The sequence below is a fragment of the Ambystoma mexicanum genome, chromosome 6p (assembly GCF_040938575.1).
Source record: "Ambystoma mexicanum isolate Mex_15411 chromosome 6p, UKY_AmexF1_1, whole genome shotgun sequence".
Classification (NCBI taxonomy): domain Eukaryota; kingdom Metazoa; phylum Chordata; class Amphibia; order Caudata; family Ambystomatidae; genus Ambystoma; species Ambystoma mexicanum.
In genome coordinates, this window is record NC_090935.1 from 486572504 (window position 1) to 486595671 (window position 23168).

General features: G+C 54.1%; 1 protein-coding gene across 3 annotated transcripts in view; it reads left to right on the top strand.

Annotated features, from left to right (window-relative positions):
* Nucleotides 1-23168, top strand: part of DDX4 (DEAD-box helicase 4) — a 1871246-nt gene that overhangs the window by 722209 nt on the left and 1125869 nt on the right. For all 3 annotated transcript variants that reach the window (XM_069627287.1, XM_069627289.1, XM_069627288.1), the window contains exon 7: nucleotides 11577-11621. In XM_069627287.1, coding sequence (XP_069483388.1) covers nucleotides 11577-11621 — 45 coding nt within the window. The remainder of the gene's footprint in view (nucleotides 1-11576; nucleotides 11622-23168) is intronic.

Consider the following 23168-nt stretch of genomic DNA (forward strand, 5'->3'; position numbering starts at 1 on the left):
GGCTCCAGCACCGCAGGTCCCAATACAGGCACCTCTGGCCCCTGTGCAGCCTCCTCTGGCCCTCCAACCTTCAGTGCAGGCTGTTCCGTACCAGCCTCCGCTGCAGCCTCCGGTCTCCACACCTCCGCCTTCGGCTCCCAGCACCCCTCCACCGGTGCCGGACCCTCAGGTGGACACCTATGAGGAGGACGACCCTGACAGTCGTCAGCCAAGGCCTGTCACAAACATCTTGCGGGGCTGGCAGAGTAATTGGGCCTTCCTCAACCCGAGGTCTAGCAACCATCAAAGGGTGTCTTCGCTGAAGACCTCACGCTATGTCCCGCAGCGAGAACGGGGATCCCGATGCAGATGGACGTTGTCGCCTTGGCCAAAAAGGGCTGGCTCAAGCCCCACTCGGTCCAGCCAGTCCAGTCAGTCAATCGACGCCTGGACACCAAGTACAGGTATATGGAGGGGGATACACTCTTGCTATCGGCCCACCCTCAGCCGCACTCCTCAGTGATCGCTGCGGCATCACTATACTCCAAGCCTCAGTCGTCCTCGGCGCTGCTAGGCAAGGAGGAGATGATCTTGGGGGCATAGGGGAAGAAGCTGTATTCCAACGCGTCCCTGCATCTTTGCCAAGCCAACGCAGATTCCATGCTGGCAGCAGTTAACCAGAGGCTTTGGCAGGAAATTGTGAATTTCCTCCCAGAGATTCCGTTGCAGAGCCAATCATGATTCAAGGCACAAGACATCATGGAGTCCAACGTGGCCCACATTGACACCTCTGGCCGGGCCATCTGCATTGCCACGCACATGAGAAGAAGGGCCTGGCTATGTGCTACAAAGTTCAACCCGGATGTCCAGGAACGTATCTTAGACCTGCCGTTCGAAGGGGGTGACCTCTTCCACTCCACTACGGACGAGGGGCAAGCAACAAAAAAGGGGGCTGGGGGTGGGGGGGGGGAGTAGGGTTTTTTTCCAGTACCCCTCCACCGCAACAGCCTCAGCGGGAAAGAAGGCATGACACGCCCTCTCCGTGTCCACGATTTTTACAGTGCTGGGCAGACTTGCTCTCCATGCACAATTCTGGTGCCAAGAATTTCGTGGACCCCTGGATCCTAGTATCCACGGGGTACCGCCTACCCATCCCAGCCTCTCCTCCCTGTTCCCTTCCACTCCCGCAGGTTGGGGACAGCCACTCTTTGGCTGAGATCCGGTTGCTCGTCGTGAGCCAGGCAGTGGATGAAGTCCCAGCGAGGCTTGGGCTTTTACTCTTGGATTTTCGCCATTCAGAAAAAGAACCAGGTGGGCCTGAGAGTTGTGCTGGACCTTTCCACCCTCAAACTCTATTCTAGATGGTTATGCCAGCCTTGACAGCGGAGACAATGTGCAAGGGAGACTGGATGTGCTCCCTCAATCTGAAGGACGCATACTTGTACGTCCCGATTTGGCAGCCTCATCATTCTTTTCCATGATTCAGGATCATGGGCTACCATTTCCAATACAAGGTGCTTGCCTTCGGCCTCAACTCGGCACCCAGGGTCTTTACCAGGATAATGGATACAATGGCGGCCCTCCTCAGGGCGCAGGGCCACCACATATACCCGACCCTCGACGACTAGCTCGTCAGCGCTTCATTTCCGGAAGCAGTGCACCGCACTTCCCACACTCTTGAGAATACACTGCATGATCTAGGCTGTTCGCTCGATCTCAAGAAGTCGCAGCTGCAGCCCACACACAGTGTGACCTTCTTGCGTCTCATCTGGGACACATGCTCTGAGTTTTTTCGGAGGACAAGATCATGGCCATGAAGAGGGCCACGGCGCACTTCATCAGCAGAGATGTGACGTCGGCCTGGTGGTACCAACACCTACTGGGTCTCATGGCAGCAGTCCTACTGGCCGTCCCCCACACGAGTTTCGAGTGAGGAGGATACAGCTGCACTACGCAGTAAGATGTAACCAGGAGTGGGGCTCTCGGGTGGAGATGATCAATGTTCCTCCTCACCGGGACCTCACTTGGTGGTACAGGGACTAAAACCTGTGGACGGGCAAGCCTTTCCGGCAGCCTACCCCACTGGCCACCATCACTACGGACTCCTCTCTCGAGGGACGCGGGGCCATCTTGCACAACCACTGCGTCTATGGCACCTGGACCAGGCAGGAGCAGGAGTATACTATCAATTGGCCGGAACTGAAGGCCATCTGGCTAGCTCTCAGAACCTTCCTTTCAGTTATCAAGGGCAAGGTCGTCCTAATTCAGACGGACAACTCAACCAGCATGTTCTATGTCAACAAGCAGGGAGGTACCAGGTCCTCTCTGCTGTGCAGGATGGCGGTCAGCCTGTGGGAATGGGCCCTGGAGAACAACATCTACCTCACGGCAGTCCAGCTTCCTGGGGAATCCAAACTCGAGGCGGACAGACTCCGCAGATTAGGAGCGGACAATTATGAGTGGCAATTGAACGTGCTTTGATTAATACTGCAACAGGAATTGCCAACAATTCACCTCCTGGTAGGGACAGGGCCCCCAGCTCCCTGGGTGATGCATTTCAGATTCAGTGGAACGGCATGACCGCATACTCCTTCCCGCCATTGGGGCCAGCCAGGCCATGATTCTCAGAGCTGTTCAGCCTCTCGAGGAGACCACCCATTCGCCTTCCGACGGGCCCAGCACATCTTCTGGCACAGCAGGGGGGCAGGGTCATCCACCCTGCACCACAGAAAATGGCCCTACAGTGTGGATCCTGAGCACGTTCCCAGGCTAATCTAGAGATCATACAGGCGGCTAGGAGCAGAGCTACCAGGACCCAGTATAATAGCAAATGGACCAGGTTCTGCCACTGGGCAGCCTCCAAGGAAATTAACCTCCTCGCATGTACATTGGACGACGTGCTCTCCCTGTCGGCGCACCTCGCCCACTCGGGCATGCACGTAGACACTTGCTGCACTTCTCGTCCAACCCACCCGTCAAGAGGCTACACCCCGTGTGGGACCGCAATATAGTGTTGGGTGCCCTGGCGCAGAAACCATTTGAGCCAATGGCGTCCACGGACATCTGGCTGGTCACCATTAAGACGGCCTTGCTAGTCTGCCTCACTTCGGCTCGCAGAGTCAGCAAAATCCAGGCGCTGGTCGCTTTGGCGCCCTATACTAAGTTTCACAAGGATAAAGATAAAGTAGTCCTGCGGGGACACACAGCATTCCTACCCAAGGTGCCTTCCGCATTCCATCTGAAAGAGCAAATAGTGCTGCCTACATTTCTTGCCGAGCCTAAAGACGAGGCACAGAGTCCTGCACTGCCTCGATGTTTCTGTCAGGCGTGCCCTGAAATTCTACTTAGATAGGACCAAGGGCTTCCGCAAGTCTGGCGCACTGTTTGTTACCTTCGGCGGATCAAAGCCGGGGTCATCAGGCCTCCAAGGCCTCCATAGCCCGTTGGATGGTGTCGGCCATCAAGGAAAGGTACGATGGACAGCATAAGCCACTGCCGGCCAACATGCACATCCAAGCTGTCAGGCGGTTCTTGGAAACCTATTTGCTTAAGGAGGGTCTCCTCTCCACCCTGGGGCTACAGTTGTAATCATCCATGCAGAATGGAGGAAAGAGGACGGGATGTAAGAGTAATTATAAGTTACTCACTGTAGTGACTAGTCCTTAGTCCCCTTTACTCCATGCGTCCCACCATCCCCCCAACCCCCCTAATAAAACTGGTTTCATTAGGCAATGTTAGTCTATTGTCGACATGTCTATGCAGACTTGGGTGTGGCGCTGGAGGGAGGGGTCATGGCAGCGCATGCTCCGAGGGCCTCAACCTTGCACGCCTCTAAATTTAAAGGGGAAGGAGGTTTTTTCTGGTGAAAAAGGTTCCGTCTCCTGTCCCTAGGAAGGGACGCCCATGCAGTATGAAGGAAAGGGGACTAAGGACTAAGAGTACGTTAGTCACTACCTTGAGTAACTTATAATTTATTATGTTATTCTTGTCAATGGCAGCTGCTGAAATTGTATGATGTAATGTTCTGCGTCCTTCTCAAGGTGCAAATATTTGAAAAGTTGTAATTCACAACTAAGATATATAACTTAATAAATAAACTGCTGCCAGCTTCTCTCCTCCAGACCCAAAGACTTTAGCTTCATTCCAAAAGATGGCCCAAATGTATTTGGCCTAAAGCAATAGAGCGCCCGGACTGATGACAATGAAAGGCAGTTTAGAATGCCCAGTTGCTGCCCTTTGTCATTCCCGAGCCTAACAGGGTGCCAGATGCAAACCACCATGTTGGCTTGGGAGACTGTCCACACACTGCAGATAAAAGTTAAGGCCAAACAAACCAAACCCAACCACAGAAAACATTTTACAGGAACCCAGAAAAACCCTGACAGAAATTCCTCCTTATTCAATGCGACAGAGAAGCTCCGGCAGCAACAACTTCTTCCCTTGGTTTAGTGGTACCAACTAACCCTGAGACGAACTTCACTGAGCCATCTTCCCTGACTGGCTGTATGACTTTGCTGCTGCAAGAACCGAGTGCCAGGCGTCGAGAAATCCATAGTCGAGTGCAACCTCTGAAATCCGGCCAGACGCTCCAGGAGTCTCCTAAGGGCCCTCCAGAAGAAGGACGACCAGAGCTAGAGTTCCCTCACCAGAGTGCAGGACCCAAGGAGTGAAGGAAGCCTAAACGGTATCAGAGATCCACGACGGTGCTGTTTACCAAGCACTGAAACCGTGAAGTGCTGCTAAACCAAAAAAAAAACCTGTAGCCGCCAACGACCTCCCGACATCCTCCCTCTAGTCTCCACGATGGAGGCTCAGGAACACTGGGTCTGCACCGCTGTAACATGACAGAATCCAGCTGGACCACTTTTCTTCAAACCGCAGGTGCTTTTCAGACTTGGGGTACTTACCTCATTGTCTTTCAGCTGTGCTTCTCTCTGTTGGGCATTGCAGTGGCTTTCTTTCAGAGTTGATTCCAACTCTCCTTTCACAGGCTTAACAGCATGTGACCCTACAAGTGATTTTCTAACAAACTCTCTAACATTGTGCAAGACTTTTATCTAAAAAGTACCTCAGATCACTAGATGTTGCAAATTGACTTAGGCTGTCCTGGCTCCCTGCAGACTCTTCTAGCTGATTGACTGTTCTCCAGCATGGGATCTGGCATGGATTCACATGCTCATGAATATTCCCTGTCAGGCAGGGCAATCCTCGGTTAAAGGATAGTTTCACTTTTGTTTACAAACTTTCTCCTGTAAACCAATCACTGTACTCTGGGTCATACCCCCAGCCAATGACTGCCCTCTCCCTAAGACCCACCTCTGGCAGCCATCTTCTGATTTTTACCACACATCCAAGTGTTGGGAGTCCTCATGCTTCGCTCTTATCTTTCTGCATTTTTCGTGCTTTTTTTGCTAGGAAAATCTGATTTTTGATAGCTCGAGCCTGTGCGTTCTATCGTTTCTTCATCCGACCAACGGGGATCAGTTTTCCGGCATCTTACATCACCCCTCAAGGGCGGAAACGTCGAGTGCCTCATCTTCGAAGTTTCCAGAAAGCCATTGGCCCCACACTACATGCTGACCATGTCTGAGGAGGACGACGGGGCTTCCCTCTTCAAGGTTGCCGAATAATTTCATGGAGGACAAGCATTCCCAGTGCTTTTGTCTTTCCCCAACGCACAAGCAAGAGGATTGAGTGATCTGTCGTGGCTTTTCCAAGCACACTTTGAAGGATCGGCACACCAGAGTGGTGGAGTGGCTCCAAGGCCCCGCCCCTTCCCTGTGTGGTTCACAAGGGCATGCCTCATCCGGATCCGCCCAGTCAGAGCAGGCTTCTAAGTCCTTTGAGGGTGCTCCATTTGTGGGGTTACAAGACAAGGCCAAGCACTGCGAGTCAGTTTCCGTCTGGGTCGCCGCGCAAGTGGGTCCCGCAATGGCCATGATGCGCTAATCCTCCATCGCCCTCAGCCTATAACACTCGCAACAATTGTTTGTCGAAGAGAAAGTTGGCTACCAACTTGGAAAGTTGGAAGCTGTGCTAGAAACCGGAGAAGACAAGGCAACAGGACAAGGTGTCCCTGCCTGTGAAGGCCTATGTGATGGAGGCTAAATCGTCCTCATCTATTGAGCTGGTGGCGACCGCCCTTTCAAAGGGGAAAGTACCCCTACGGCGGCTAGGGTGGCTCTACCAGGCGGGAGGCTTTGGTGGCCAAACCAGTGGAAATGACCCCGGAAAAGAGGATGCTGTCCCTTAGCCTGAGACTGGGAGCCAATATTGGGGGCTGGGGGGGTGTAGAAGCACTCCAGGGCACAGATATTTCGTCGACTAGGAGGACGTTGGTTCCCACCCACACCATCCTGGAAGACGTTGCAGATGATGGTAATGTCAGCGGTACTCTCCCCTGGAAGTGGGGACCGGACGACCACATAGGCGCTCCCCAGGCACCTCCAGAGATCTGTCGTATGACTTTCTCTTGACCCACCACACTCTGGTGTCAGATATACAGAAGAGGATGCTGACGGCACCAACAGCGATGATATGGGGCCACCACTGCTGAAGGAAAGGAATAAGCACCCTCCGCTCCAGCTGCCAGTGCCCTTTTCCCCCCTAGGGATACAGGGACAGACAGACAGACGACAACGGCGGCATCCCGCCACCTCCTAGGGCTTCTCCCCGGATGACGTGGGCTCCTTCCACTCCATGGTCGCATGCAGATTGAACTCTTCCAGCTCACGCCAGAGGAGACGAAGGAGGTCTTCCTTTATCAATGCTGGGAGGCAAAAACGAAGACCGGTCTGGCGGTGCCCCTCCTGGACGATGTCTGGGATGAGGGTCTGGCGCTGCTGAAAAACCCTGCCTCAGCCCCGGTGAAAAGAGACCAGCTAGAAAAGAAATACCAGGTGCCGGAGTCTGCACCCAAGTGTCTGCGGTCACCGCCATCACCGGACTCTGGTCTCGGCGGTTGCGCAGAAGAAATCATCCAAGTCATTGTCCTCAGCCTCTGTTCACCCAGACAGCGAAGGGAAGAAGTTGGATGCCGTGGGTAGAAAGGTCATCTAGTCACTGGCGACGATGGTCAAGGTGGCGAATGCTTTAGCTATCCTGGCCAGGTACAACCGGGAGTTATGGTACAAGATGGCCCCAATACTGAATTTCCTCCCCGAGGACAAACCAGTCGAGGCGATGGAGATGCTTCAGGAGGGCGAGGTGGCGTCGGACCACGCCATCACCGTGGCCCTGGACATTGCGGACAGGGGGTTCTGCCGGATGAGAAACAGGGTTTGCCTCAGATGTCGTGGCTGGCTGAAACTTTAGGCAAGAGGTTCAGATGCGGGTCCTACATGCTGCTCTGAGACAATCTCTTCGCAAAGGTCATCTGAATCTTTTCAGGCCATCAAGGCTGACGCAGAGAAGGCCCGTGCTCTTGGCACGCTACAACAGCTCTTTCCTTTTGTTCCTCAGGAGGGAAGTTGGGCAGATCTTCAAAGGGTTTCGGCAGAGGATTGTCTTCTTACCGCCAGCCCTCCCGTTCAACGACCCAGGAAGCCTACAAGGGTCGTTCAAAGGCCTTCGGAGGTGGCCACCGTCATCGTCGAGGCTCCCAAGGAACAGCGCTGTCCTCCAAGCAGGACTGAACAGGCTTGGACCTCGGGCCCCACCCCAGCACCCTGGTGGGAGGCCGGCTTGCAAACTTAGTCAGCGTATGGGAAAACTACTCCACTGATGGATGGGTGCTGGGAGCTCTCGCCCATGGACACACTTTGGAGTTTCAGCGAGTTTCTGCAGATTCCACCGGCCACAGGTGCGGCTGGAGTTTCAGGCCATGTTAAAAAAAAGGGGCGATAGAGCTTCTTCCGAAGCAACTCCAGAGTTTACTCCAGATACTTCTTAGTAAGAAGGACCGTGGGCTGGAAGCCCATTCTCGATCTACGACGACTCAACAAGTACATAAAGTCCCAAAAATTCAGTATGGCCACGTTGCAGCAAATGCTCTGCCAACTGGAGGAGGGAGACGGTTTGTCGTGGTTGGATCTAGAGGACACGTACTTCCACGTCCCCCATTCACGAAAAACATTGCAAGTTCCTGCACTCATACCAGTTCAAGACTCTCCCCTTCGGACTGAAGTCGGTGCCCAGTCTTTACAAAGTGCCTGGCCCTTCTGCGTGTACAGGGAATACATGTGTACCCATACCTCAACGACTGGTTTATCCGGGCTAAGTCAAGGGGCATCACTGTCGTTCACACTAGGACCGTTCGGCTGCTGACGGATTCGCGGTTCTCAGTGAATTATCCAAAGTCCTGCTTGATTCCATCGCAGGACGCCCTATTCCTGGGGGCCAGGCTACACACAGTATTATGGCTGGTGGCCCCCTCGGAGGAGAGGATAGGGGCTATTTTGGGCAAAGTGCAGCAGCTGTTAGCACTGAAGATCGCCACAGTGAGGACCATCAAGTCGCCGTTTGGCATGATGTTGTGTATCTACCTGATATGGCACTGCAGGTTGTGGATGCGACCCCTCCAGGAATTCTTGGATGCCCGTTGGACCCAGGTGTCCGGAAGCTTCAAGGACAGGATTGTGCTTGACGACTAGTTCTGTTGAGCTATAAGGTGGTGGGGCGTGCGCTCAGACATCGCTGGGGGCAAAGACTTCCAGAGCCCTCCTTACCAGGACACTGTCCCAAAGGACGCTTCCCTGAGGGCTGGGAGCCCACACCAGATGTGCCCACACTAGAGGCCTTTGTCTGCTGGAGGAGCAGCTCCACATCGTCTTGTTTTGGGCCCTCAAGTCAATTCTTCCATCTCTCAAAGGCAAGGTGGTGAGGGTCTTCACGGACAATACCACCATAATGTTTTGCATCAGAAAGCATGGGGGCACCAGGTTCCCAGTGCTCTAGAGAGGCGCAGCAACTGTGGCACTGGGCCGTCGCCCAGGGCATGTTTCTTGTTCCTTTCACCTGGCGGAAGTAAAGAACACAGTTGCCGACTCTCTCAGCAGGGAGCAGCGCTCTTGCCACGAGTCGGCAGGATCAAGTGGACAGTCTCTGCCTCAGATGGGTTATACCCCAGATCGATCTATTTGCGGCGACTTAACAAGTGCCAGAGGTTCGCCAACAGGTTCTCCCAGCCAGGGAGCATGAGGGACGCATTCTTGTTTCTGTGGGAAGGTCTGTTCCTGTACGCGTTCGCTCCGTTGCCTCTACTATGAGTCATCGGTCAACTCAAGACTGTCTGTTCAGGATGATCCTCGTCGCACCAGCAGGGCCGAGGCAGATCTGGTGCCCAGACTTTCTCAGCATGTCGGCGTCTCCTCTAGTCAAGCTACCAGTGGTCGCGGATCTGCTCGCCACAGGAAGCGCAATCCTGCTCCACGACCCATGATCGCTGAACCAGAAGGCCGGGCTCCTGCAGCATTAGAGTGTGGGGGTTACGAGCTGTTGGCAGACTGCATAGAGGTCCCGACGGTGAAGGCTCCTGCCCCTGTGTGGGAACTCAACTTGGTGCTGACTAGGCTCATGGGGGGTGCGGTTGGGCCTTCGAGCCAATGCATCAAGCTCCTCTCGTTCCTTTCATGGAAGACTGCTTCCCTTGTGGCCATAATCTCCCCCAGGAGAGTGGGTGAGATCCAGGCCCTGTCCTGTAAGCGGCCCTTTTTGAATTTGCACAAGACAAGGGTGGTGCTGCAGACGCACCCCTCCTTCAGGCCCAAGGTTCCGTCGTAATTTCATCTCAACTAACACTTGGTGTTGCCTGTGTTTTTTCCAACGCCTTTGTCGCTGGCTGAAGGGACTTTGCACTCGCTGGATGTGGCTCGAGCGCTGATGTTTTATGTGGCCCGCACAAAGAGTTTCTGGAAAACTTCTCAGCTTTTTGTGAACTTTTGTGCTGTGAACCATGGGAATGAGTTGTCCACAAGGCTTCATCTCCAGGTGGCTTTCCGGCTGCATCACTCATTGTCACTTGTTCGCAAACCGACCTCTACCTGCTTGTTCGAGAGCCCATTCTACCCAACAGATTGCTGCTACGATGGTGTTACCAGCTGGTGTGCCCCTGCTGGACATCTGTAGGGCTGCTACGTGTAGGTCTACGCACACCTTCATGAAATTCTACTGCATCGACAGGGATTCCAGAGAGGAGTCAAGATTCGGCCAAGCAGTGCTACGCAACCTGTTTGCTTGAAGGTGAACCTGGTGAGGAGGTAAGAGTAATTGCTTCTTTTGAGCCTTTCCACCTCCCGTGGTTGTGGGTGTATGTATGTACTGTTATGTATTCTTTATTCATGAGCATTTAAACACATGCCAGACCCCTTGCTGGAGAAGGAACAAGTTGCTTACCTGTAACTGTTCTCCACCGTGGTTCTGGCATGGATTCATATGCGAACCCTCCCTCCTGCCCCTCTGTCTCTTTTCAGTCATTCTGCCTCTTTACGTGCCACCAAATCTGAAGATGTCTGCCACCGGAGGTGCTTAGGGAGAAGGCAGTCATTGGCTGGGGTCAGTATGACCCAGAGCTCAGTGATTAGTTTACACTGTTTATTTCATCTATAAACCAAAGTGAAACTGTTTTTTCTTTTACTGAGGTTTCCTGGCCGGACAACCGGGCATATTCATCATGTGAATCCATGCAAGACCCATGCTGGAAAACAGTTATAGGTAAGTAACTAGCTTGATATTCTTTGTCCCTCATAGACGGTAACCTGTTTTAGACTGTTATTGCTGGGAAAGGCTTGTCTCGATTCCATTGGAAGATTTGTGTCCTCACACATACTGAGAACCTGTTTAACCTTTTTCCTTTCGTAAACTTTCCTTTCTGCAACCTCAATCTGCAAAGTATAAAAATGCCTTTACTGTCCATGTGGTCACCTCGGTGTGTAGGAATTGTGTAAGAAGCGTATCCAAATAGTGTCCACTAAGTATTTGATTCTGAAAAGTATTTGTAAAGTATATTTACATTGTTACATGAATTGCCTTTTTAAAGAACGCTTATTTAAATTGATAATTATATAATTACAACTCACATTTACACCTCTTGAGATGGGCCTGGCTGCTCAGTCACACTACCAACTTGTGTTATACAGACTTATACCAAAAGGTGGATTTCCTAATACCAAGCAGATGAGTGTTGTGTAGTCTTGCACAGTGTCACTGCACCAATTCTTAACTAACAACCACAGACACAGGTTCACCTGCATAGTGCTACTCAGTCTCTAATATTCCGGGAAGAGCAGTACCAAAATCATGTTGGTAGTCAAAAGTGTAGTAAGTAGCATTTAATTGGAGTTTCCTCTCAAAGTTAAGGTGGTAATGCTGAAGACCTTTACTCTTAGTGAATGTCACATAAAGGCAGCAGCCGGGTGGCCGCAGTACTATTTTTCCCTACTGCACGTTGGAGACAAAGGTTGCATTTTTTTTCATTTGAGGAATATCTTCATGAATAATACAGGTGCAGCTAGGTTTCTTAAGATTGATTGTAGAAATTGACATACCCTAAATCAGTTCTTACTTCTACATTGTAAATGTTAATTGGGATCTGATCTTGTGGGTTTGATTTTAGAGTTGCCTATAAAATGACGTCAAGTTGTTCTATTTGCTTTCTATAGGAGAAAATGGACCCGAAAGAAATGGTAGCTTTTCGAGGAGAGGAGGTAAGGATGTATTACACAATTCTGAAAACAAAAATAGCAAACATAGATCTGTATTATATACATTGACCTGTTAATTTAACAATGTTTTAAACCAATATCCTGCTGCTGGTTTGAAAGCAAGCAATTCTGAATACTCTTGATATGTCAAAAGAAACTTGGATGTTTCAGTGTATAAAGAAACTTCTGATTTTCAGTCTTGCCGATGCCATCTGATGGTATGTTGTGTAGTCCACTGATTTGAGACACTAAGAAGGGGACAATGTTTATTCTCCAGCATGGGGTCTGGCATGATTCACATGCTCATGAATATTCCCCGTCGTCAGGTTGGGAATCCTCGGTAAAGAAAAAACCAGTATCAGTTTCGTTTCTGATCTGTCTTTCGTAGTAGTAACCAATGACTGATCTCTGCGTCATACTGACCACATCCAATGACTGCCCTCTACCTAAGCCCCGCCTCTGGCAGCCATCTTCAGATTTTTACCGCACGTTCATGTGTTGGGAGTCCTCGTGCTTAGCTCTTGAGCTTTTACTGCATGTTTCGCGCTTTTTCAGGTGATTTTTCACATTTTTTTCAGTTAATAGAGCCTCAAGCTCCACCGTTTTTACTCCCGTTAACGGCTACCCGTTGCAGGATTTTCCTACGCCCCTCAAGGGTGAAGATTTCGTCGAATCAACTTCTTGGAGGATTCCAGAAGATTCGCGGCCTACTTCAAGATGGCCCAAGATGCGAGTTTGTTGCCCGGACCCAAGATTTTTCGCAGCTTTCCTGGATGCGGGCTGCAGAATGTGTTTAAGGAGGACGAACATTCGCGATGCCGCTACTGTCTTCATGGGGACAAGACATGTAGAGAAGGACTGCCAGTTCTGCAAGAACTTGTCGGAGCGGACCATGAGGGACCGTCGATCCCGTCTCGCAAGCTGGTTGGAGAAGGGCTCGACGGGTGAGAAGAAGAAGAAAGGGTCCGAGCGGGCTTCAAAGTCCTGTGCGGGCGCCCCAGCGACGGGGGCCCAACACCAGGCCAAGCGCCGTGAGTCCGCTGGCTCCGGGAGCGCCGAAAGGTCGGGCTCTTCGGTCGCCAGGCAGGGCGCTCCTTCCCTGGCACCGTCAACAACGAGCCAACGCTCCGGTTCGGGGAAGATAAAGTCTGAGACCCCGGGTAAGCTTCGGGAGAAGCCCCGTCAGATCTCGGAAGAGGGGGAGCGAGGCGTCGCCCCTCCCCCGAAGGAGAAGGCCCGGGACGCACCTAAGGTGGTGAAGGCCCCTACCCAGCAGGCGAAGGCCTCTATCGAGGCTATCGCGGTGACTCTGGCCAAGCCGGCAGAGACACCGCCAGCAGAGACTGCCTCTGGGACTAGAGTTTCCCTGCCGCCAAGGAGGGAATCCTCTTTTCAGACCATAGTAGTGGCCGCCATGATGGAAGAAACGAGGGGGGGGCACGGTGCCCTCCTCCAGCTCAGAGTCAGCTTCAGAGGAGGAACTGACCGAGGCCGTGAGGAACCTCGAAGACCAATTCGAGAAGGTTCGATCCCGTCAGTAAAATCCTCTGGAGATAACCGAGGAAGACGACGATGGTGAGGAAGAGCGGCCTTCCCTTCCGGCGCGGCCGGACCCTAGGCCTCAGCATGGCTCGCGGCCATTTTGTCTGCCATCCAGTCCTTATGCTCTGAGATAAGGACGAGATTCCCTCGGCCCAGGCCGGAGGACCCGTAACCTGGCCCGTCGGGAAGTCCTCAGTACAAACGTCGGAGGACCCAACCCTCTCCTCCGCTCGCCCCCGCGAGGCCTACAGTTCCCTCCTCATCCTCCCACAAGTCGGGAGATGACGGTGCGTTGGGTTCGACGACGGGTTCTGAGGGCGACGACGACGGAACGGGTCTCCCGTCTCCTGTCGCATGGGCCTCGCCGCCCGACGAGATTGGCTCATTCCACGCCATGATCGCCAGGGCGTCTGAATTGTTCCAGCCCTGCCCGGAGCGCCGGGAGGCCAAGAGGAAGACAGTCATTGCGGTGCCCCTAATCGATGACATCTGGGAGGAGGGCCTGTCGGTTCTCAAAAACCCCTCCACGGCACCAGCCAAACGGGACCGGTACGAGAAGAAGTACCGGGTCCCCGAAACCGCTCCCCTGTGCCTCAGGGCCCAGCCAACGCCAGACTCGGTCGTCGCGGCGGCGGCTAAGAAGAAAGCGGCGGGGTCAGGAGCCTCGACGTGGAATTCCCCGCCGGACGGCGAGGGAAAGAAGTTGGACGCCATGGGGCGGCGGGTCATTTCGTCGGCGGCGACAACGATCAAAGCGGCCAACGCCCTGGCGATCGTGGCCCGTTACGACAGGGAGCTCTGGTTTAAGCTGGCCCCCATTTTGGACTTCCTGCTGGACGACAAGAGGTCCGAGGCCCTGGAACTACTGCAAGAGGGCGAGGTGGCGTCGGACCATGCCATAACGGTGGCAACCAATATTGCCGATACCGGGTTCTGCCAGCTGGGCAACGGTGTTTGCCTACGACGACGGGGTTGGCTTTGGGCGACCGACTTCCGTCAGGACGTCCAGACAAGGGTGTTGGACATGCCGTTCGACGGCAGCAACTTGTTCGGGAAGGCGGTGGACGAATCAAGCCATAAAAACGGACACGGAGACGGCCCGCGCCCTAGGAGCCCTTCAGCAACGACAGCCCTTTCGGAGCTCCGGAGGCAGACCGGGGGCCTCCAAGGGATCCAGCGGTGGCTCGTCGTCCTACCGCCAGGCGGCACGCGGCACGCTCCTCGTCTCAGAAGGCCTAAAGGGGACGCGGCAAGCAGGGAGCGCCTCACCGCCGTCGGCAAGGTGGCCAGGGTGGCAAGGCCACCACCTCCAAGCAGGACTGAACCGGCCGTGTTCTCGGGCCCCCACCGAAGCACCCCGGAGGGACGCCGGCTGGTGAATTTCGTCGGCGTGTGGAAGTCCATCTCCACCGACCGTTGGGTGCTGGATACCCTGGCAAGAGGACTTATCGAATTCCTGAAGAAGTGCCATCACGTTCCACCTGTGGCCAGGAAGGAAAATCACGTCCCGCAACTGCTGTTGGAAGTACGGGCGATGCTCAGGAAAGGCGCCATCGAGCTTGTCCCGAAGAGGCTCCGGGTTTACTCAAGATACTTCCTCGTCAGGAAGAAGACGGGCGGCTGGCGCCCCATCCTGGACCTTCGTCGTTTGAACAAATACATCAGATCACAAAAGTTCAGGATGGTCACCCTCCAGCACGTACTGGGACAGCTGGAGGAAGGCGACTTTCTATTTTCGTTGGACCTGGAGGATGCATACTTCCATGTTCCCATCCTCAAAAGTCACTGAAAGTTCCTCAGGTTCGTCGTCCAGGGACGCCACTACCAATTCAGAGCACTGCCGTTCGGATTGAAGTCGGGTCTTTACCAAGTGCCTAGCACCAGTGGCGGCTGCGCCTGCAGGGGATTCACGTCTACCCCTACCTCGACGACTGGCTCATCCGCTCAAAGACGAGGGAACTCGCCGTCGAACACACTGCGAGGACCGTCCAGCTACTCACAGACCTGGGATTTGCCATAAACTACCCAAAGTCCCACCTGGTGCCGTCGCAGGTGGCCCTGTTTCTGGGAGCGAAGCTCGATACAGTGAGGCGCCTGGCGGCCCCGTCGGAAGAACGGACGAAGACCATTCTAGGCAAAGTGCAGCGCCTGCTAGCCACGGACGTGGCCAGGGTGAGGTCCATCAAGTCCTTCCTGGGGATGATGTCCTCTTGCATCTACCTGGTGCGCCTCTGCAGACTACGGATGCGCCCTCTTCAAGAATTTCTCGACGCCCGTTGGATGCAGGCGACGGGCACCTTCGAAGACAGGGTCCCCCTCAACGAGGTGTTCCGGCGGGCGATCCAGTGGTGTGGCGTTTGAGCACACCTCACGGCGGGCAAGGACTTTCAGACGCCGGCGTACCAGGAGACGGTGACGACAGACGCCACCCTGGAAGGTTGGGGCGCCCACACCGGAGATCTCCACGCAAGAGGCCTCTGGCTCCTGGAGGAGAGGCTCCTGCACATCAACGTCCTGGAACTCCAAGCCGTGTTCTAGGCTCTCAAATCGTTCCTCCCGTCGCTCAAGGGCAAGGTGGTACGGATCTTCACGGACAACACCACGACAATGTTTTGCATACGGAAGCAGGGAGGCACCAGATCCCCCAGCCCTATCCAAGGAGGCACAGGATCTGTGGCACTGGGCGGTCGCCCAGGGGATGTTCCTGGTTCCCTTCCACCTGGCAGGAGAAAGCAACACCATCGCCGACTCGCTCAGCAGGGAGCTGCGCGCGTGTCACGAGTGGGAACTGCGCCAGGATCAGGTGGATCAACTCTTCCGACGATGGGGCAAACCCCAAATCGACCTGTTCGCAACAGCGACTAACTCGAAGTGCAAGAGGTTCGCCAGCAGGTTTCCCCATCCGAGAAGCATGGGCGATGCGTTCTCGTTCCCCTGGGACGGCCTACACCTGTATGCGTTCCCTCCGTTCCCTCCGTTGCCGTTGCTGCTTCGACTCATCAGCCAGCTCAAGAGGTCCCGGTGCAGGATGATCCTCGTCTCACCGGCGTGCCAGAGGCAGATCTGGTTCCCGGACCTTCTGGACTTGTCAACGTCCCCTCCCATCAAGCTGTCGGCGGACGCGGACCTTCTCTCCACAGAAGGAGGTGCCATCTTCCACCACGACCCGGCGTCGCTGAACCTGCAGGCTTGGCTCCTGCAGCGCTAGAGTTTGGAGGCTACAATATACCGGCCGAATGCAGAGAGAGCTTTCGCTGGCAAAGGCTGGGCTAGCCCATGCCTCCATTAAGATTCATCTGGCGGCGATCTCCAGATATACCAGAACCACAGGACGGATGTCCCTGTGGTCCCATCGACTGGTAAGAGTTTATGAAAGGACTGTTCCGGTCGTTCCCGCCGGTGAAGGCCCCGGCCCCGGCGTGGGAACTTAACGTGGTGCTGACCAGGCTCATGGGGCCCCAATTCGAGCCGATGCACTCCGCACCGATGAAGTTTGCGTCGTGGAAGACTGCATTCCTGGTGGCCATTACCTCCGCACGACGAGTGGGAGAGATCCAGGCCCTATCCTTCAAAGCACCGTACTTGACTTTCCATGCCTCGAGGGTGGTGCTTAGGACGCAACCCCCCTTTATGCCCAAGGTGCTGTCCGACTTCCATCTTAACGAGCCCTTGTTGGTACCTGTTTTCTTCCCGTCTTCTTCGTCGCCGGCCGAGAGGACTTTGCACTCGCTGGATGTGGCTAGAGCGCTGAAGTTCTACGTGGACCGCACGAAGAGTTTCCAGAGGACATCACAGCTGTTCGTGAAATTTGGACCTGTGAATCAAGGGAAGGCTCTCTCGAAGTCTTCTATTTCCAGATGGCTCTCCGGCTGCATCATACACTGCCACCGGTTGGTTAACCGACCGCTGCCAGGCCGTCCGAGAGCCCATTCGACCAGAGCGATCGCTGCTACTACGGCGTTCTTATCTGGTGTGCCGCTGCTGGACATCTGCAGGGCTGCTACGTGGAGACGATGCACACCTTCACGAGATTCTACTGCGTCGATCGGGATTCCAGGGAGGAGTCCAGGGTCGGCCAAGCAGTGCTGCGCAACCTGTTCGCTTAAGGTGAGCCTGGTGAGGAGGTAAGAGATGCTTAATGTTGAGTTGTTGTATTGCTTAATGTTGAGCCTTTGCCACCTCCCGTGGTTGTGCATGTGTGTACTGCTATTTATTCTTATATTCATGAGCATGTGAATCCATGCCAGACCCCATGCTGGAGAACGAACAAGTTACTTACCTGTAACTGTTGTTCTCCAGAATGGGTCTGGCATGGATTCACATGCGAACCCTCCCTCCTACCCCTCTGCGGCTCTTCACTTGGTCATACTGCCTCTTCACGTGCTACCAAATCTGAAGATGGCTGCCAGAGGTGGGGCTTGGGTAGAGGGCAGTCATTGGCTGTGGTCAGTATGACGCAGAGATCAGTGATTGGTTACTACTACGAAAGACAGATCAGAAACGAAACTGATACTGATTTTTTTCTTTACCGAGGATTCCCAGCCTGACGACGGGGAATATTCATGAGCATGTGAATCCATGCCAGACCCATGCTGGAGAACAACAGTTACAGGTAAGTAACTTGTTCCTACTCCTACGTCCTGTCCCCTTTCCTCCATTTTTGTGGTCGTCCCCCCAACATGGGGACGGTACCAGAACCTTTGGCAGCGATAAATTGGGCTCCCTCTTTAAATGTAGTATAGGGCGCTGGTGCGCAACCTCGGGGTCACCCTGCCCCTCACCGCAGTCCCTTTTGTCTGCACGGATGGTGTGGACTCAACAGCCAGCGCAGAGATTTTTTTAACTTTGTGCTTGCTCCCTTTCTTTGTTTTTCAGTCTTATTTAAAATTTGGTTGCCTGTCAGATGCAGGAGGGATTCACAAGATGTGCTTTGTGCGTCCGCCCGTTTCCTGCCTCGGACCCTCATGCACTCTGTCTTGAGTGCCTGGGGCCCGACCATCGCTGGGACGCGTCCAAGGTTTGCAGCCATCTATCACAGGGCATTGAAGAATCGGTTGTCTCGTTGTAGGGAGATCTTTCACACTTCTCCGGCGCACCTCAAGAACGTAGTCTCCAGGACCTCTCCTCAAGACAAAGGAGGCCATCTGTTCAGCATGGCTCCTCAGCGAGGCAACTACTTTCCGGGTGTTCCCATAGGCAAGGGTTCCTAGGATTCAGGCCTCTAAGGCTACCGACTCCCAAGCTGAGGTGCCCAGTGGCTCTTCCAGGTGCTGACCTGAGGCCCTCAAGCCTTCAGTCTCCCAAGTCAATGGGCCCTGTCTGGCTGTTCTGGGTAGGGAGATCAAGTTCATACTCCTTCGACCCCAAGGGGAAAGGGATCGTTGGGTGGCAACTCAGAGTAATTCCTCGGCACGACCACCAGTACAGGAGTTGAGAGCGTGCAGTGTGCTGGAGGTCGCTCCCAGGTCTTGAGTCGGGGCATTACGACCATCGGCCTGTCGTCCGAGGACCCATCGCCTACTGGAGCGATCGCTGAGGTCGGCGCTTCTGCTTCGGGTGCAAGACCCAAGCTGTAGCCTCCCATGTCTGAGCCGTCTTGTGGCTCTCCGCCCTATGCGCCCTCCTGCCCACGGCATGGCGGAAGGTCCCAAAATGGCGGATGGGCTCATGGCGGAGCCTGCTAGGCCGGCAGCCATTTTTCTATCTAACCTTCACAGCCCTTATGGCTACATTCCTCGTGCACCTTGGCTCTTCAATCAGGAAAAGAGGCCTAGCGCTTCGGGATTCATCGGCTTGCGAAGAGCGATGCCTCCTTCTGCGTTGCCCGAACGACTGGGCTCCTCCAGACCATTGACCAGGTGAACCCTCCGGTTGTACTACCCCCGGACTCATCTGGGCTCACTGCTGGTTCCTCCTGCGCTGCCAGTGCCTGTACTTTCCCTGATCCATGCCTTGCTGGTTGTCCAGACCCCTCTGCTTCCTACCACCAACACCTCCCCCTCTCAACTGTTAGATCTGTGTTCGGTCTGGGTCAAGATGGGGGGGGACCCTGCTGGCACCTTTGTCCCAGGGCCCAGACTCAACTCATTCTTCAAAACGGGGTGGGGGGCAGGTAGGGGCGTGATAGTAATGACACCCAGGACGACGTACCCTCTGCATCTGAAAATGTCTTCAGGGCCTTGCAGACTTATTGGGGGTCCCCCTACTTGAGGAGGCCCCCCAGGAGTCGGGAGTGCTAGCAGATGTTTTGGGCAAACGCACCACAATCTGTTCAGGCATCCCTCTACAGAAGGATGTCCTGCTGGTCGAGAGGAAGGTCTGCGAAAAACCCAGGGACACTGCCCAGAGGAACATGAAACTGAACAGCAGTTTCAGGCTGATAGATGGGGAGCCAATCCTCTTGGCTGCCCACCATCAGCCGAACTACTCGGTGGTGGCTGTGGCCTCACCCTATTCTAAACCATAGTCTTAGTCGTTTTCCTCCTCGGGAGCTACCTCAATATGTCTTTCTGAAGACAAGGTCCTTGAGTCTTTGGTCAGACAATGCTATGCCATAGCAGGGCTACATTGGCAGCAGGATAACGCGCCAGACCTCATGGTGTCTTCGGTTTCCCACATCGACACAGCCAGCATAGGGCTGTGCTTGGGGTCGGTGAGAAGGCCACGTGGATGCCTTCCACTAATGTTTCTTCTGTTATGGAGCAGATCCTAGATCTCTCGTTCGATGGCGTGGACCCAAGATGATAATACCCTGCTCCTTCTGCCCAATCTTTCTGTTGGAATACAGACGACAATGTTTCCGGGGGGGCCTCCTTTTTGACTGCAGCCTACCCTGGTATTGACGGCAGACTCCTTGCTTTCGGGCTGGGGGGGTCGGAGGGGTTACTCTGTATGGCTATGCCATTCATGGTGCATGGAGCTGGGCGGCAGCCCTCCTGCATTTCAATCTGCTTGAGCTCAGGGCAGTGTGCCTGACCCTTATCAAGCACAGGTCTGTTTTGGGCAGGACGGACAACTTCACTACAATTTTCTACCTGAGCAAGCGGGGTGCCACCCGTTCCTCCCCTCCTCTCCATGGAGGCGGTATCGATCTGGGAATGGGCCCTTATGGGGGGTTTTGTATTTCGTCAGTCCACTTCCCAGGGGACCGCAATGCAGATGTTGTCCCGCTTCCTGCGCTTTTGGAATTGTTTGTATGTCCTCAGAATGCCAAGTGCCCGCAGTTTGAATCATGGGGGGGGGGTTTCAGGGGTCTCTAGGAGATGCATTCCAGATCTATTGCTTCAGCCGCAGGTGTTGAGTTCCTCCCCTCTCCCCCTTCGCCCCTAAGGACCTGTGGGCTGCAGCCTTAGCCTGATAGCCCCCCACTGGGCTTCAAGAGCTCGGTTTTCGGATCTGCTGCCGTTATGCTCCCATGGGCCCATCCACTTTCTGATACCCAACAGGGGATCCTTGGTGCAGCAGGGCAGTGGAACATCTGGACCTGGCCAGGCTGGCACTGGCGCCTGACCAGTTGAGGCTTCAGCATACCCAGTTCTCGGATGACAACTGGGACCTCATTCAACAGGCCAAGCACCTTCTACTCTGTCCCACTATAAGAGCAAATGGACTAGGTTCTGCCATTTGGCTCGGGACAAAGGTCTGGATCATGTCACCTGTCCGTTGGACGATGTACTGGCTTGTGGCTAACCAGGTTAAGGCACACCTCAAGGTGCAGAGGCCACACATGGTCTGGGACTTCAATGTGGTCCTTGCAGCATTGCAGCGCAAACCTTTCGAGCCGATGGCCTCTGTGGACATTCGGCTGGTGACACTAAAGACAGTTTTGTTGGTGGCTCTCAACTCTGCACGCAGGGTCAGCGAGCTGCAGGCGTTTTCTTCATGTGAGCCTTTCACCACGTTTAACAGCGACAAGATAATCTTGCGCACTCACCCAAATTTCTTGCCAATGGTTATCGCTCCACTTCATCTGAATCAGATCGGTCTCCTAGTATTCTTCCCAAAACTGCAGCCGGAGCCCAACATGGGCATGCTTTCCTTGGACCTCAAGCAGGTCCTCATGTTTTATCTCTCATGGTCGAAATCCTTCAGGAAGTCTAATGACTGTCAAATTCAGGGGCTCCTCTCCTTGCTCTCAGGCTTGCAATGCTTTGATTGCTCGTTGGATGGTGCAGGCCATTTCTGAGGCTTATACGGCCATGTGCAAACCAACCCCGGAAGGGATGCATGGCCATGCTGTGAGGGCTAAGGTCACGGCAGTCGCATTTCTGAGACCTGCTTCCTGGGATGTCATCAGCAGGGCGGCTACTTTGGCCACTCCGTCGGCTTTCTGCAGGCAAGATTTCCTGGACACCCGCCCCAGACGCGTTGCTGAGTTTGGTCAGGTGGTTCTGAAGAACTGGTTTGCTTCTTCCTAGGCATAAGGCAGGTTGTTACGGCTCGACCTGATCTTGTTCGGTGGAATCACCCACAAGGATGGAGGAAAGGGGACGGGACGTAGGAGTAATTAAAGCTACTCACTGTAGTGACTAGAGTACTCCTAGTTCATAGTCACCATTGCTCCATATGTCCCACCCACCTTCCCCTATGTGTATGCCAGGGGCTAATAAGTGTAGCTAGGTATCAAAGTTTCTGATGCTTGTTAATCTGCTTAGAATCACATGCTGTGCATATGGTCCGACATCCAGTGGTAACCGCGGAGTATTGCATCTTGTCTTTCGGGGGACCGAAAGGGGACGTCGGCATAGGTGTCTGAAACACTATCCCTATCGTGACGTGTAGAGTACCCAAAATCTCTCACGCGCCGAGGTCCCTCGGATTGTTTTTTTTCCACCCAGATAACTGGTCGCCCTATAGCGGAGCTCTTCATGAGACATTGCTTATCTAACCGAATTGTCGGTTTAATCCCCGTTAGGTCATTTCACCTATCAAGAACATCTTCGACGAAGACTATGGGGGTACCGTCTACGGCTGTGGATTCCGACACCTAAGATCCGGCGTTCGGACCTCCACGTGGTCGGGCCTTCTGGCCGGCCTACACAGTAGGGAGAGTGGGCTCGGGGTTTGCCATACTGCTAGGTCTTTCCTCTTTTCCACTTCTTTACTTTTTGGTCTGGTCACCCTTCCGTTCGGATTTAGGTTCTGCCCTCGGTGACGGGTCAGATATCCGTGGAAAGACGAGCACACTTCGTGTACGCTTGTCTCCCCCTAGAGCACTAAAGCGATTTTCGGCGTTAAACTCCTAAATTTAATCCCTTAAGGAGCACCGGTTGAAGCGGTGGGCCGCGTACGGTATGTCACGCATGGAGCCTCCCTCCCCTGCCGCGACCCCAGCCGAAAGTGACAGGGGTACATCGGATGACCAAATGTCCAACGCGGACTTTGTAGACCTTGAGGTGGACGATTCTAGAGCCGCCACGCCCGTCCCCGACACTTCCAGGCTCGACTCCGGTCTTGATACAGAGACCACACCCAGTGACGGGGGCGTACAATTGCACCGCACAAAACACACAACCCAAGTGCCCTCCTCGACGACCTCGTCGAAGAAGGCGCAGCGCCATCGGATCGATTTGATCCGAAGCCTTCCCCGCATCCGCAGCAGCGCATGACTGGGCTTAATAAACATAACAAAGGCACTACTCCCTAAACTACACACGCCGAAGTTTCTGAACAAGAAACTTCGAGTTTCAAGGTTTCCAAGGCCCGTGCAGCCCCGAAAACTACGAGTAGGCCTCGAACTACGAGTAGGCCTCGAACTACCAGTGGGTCTCTACCCGAGAAACCATTATCGGAGGCTTTGTCCCCCGAAGATTCAGTAACCATCGGTAAGAGTATCAATAGGATTGCTACGGAGGTGGGACTAGTACCGGTTTCGCCCACAGTTATGGGCCAATCCGCCGAAAGGTTTTCCAGTTTTGGAAGACGATCCTGAGGACTCTTACGAAGAGAGCCAGGTACCCCTCTCAAGCACCCTGAGGAGATCCTCTGAACGCCTTAGGGCGGAGGACC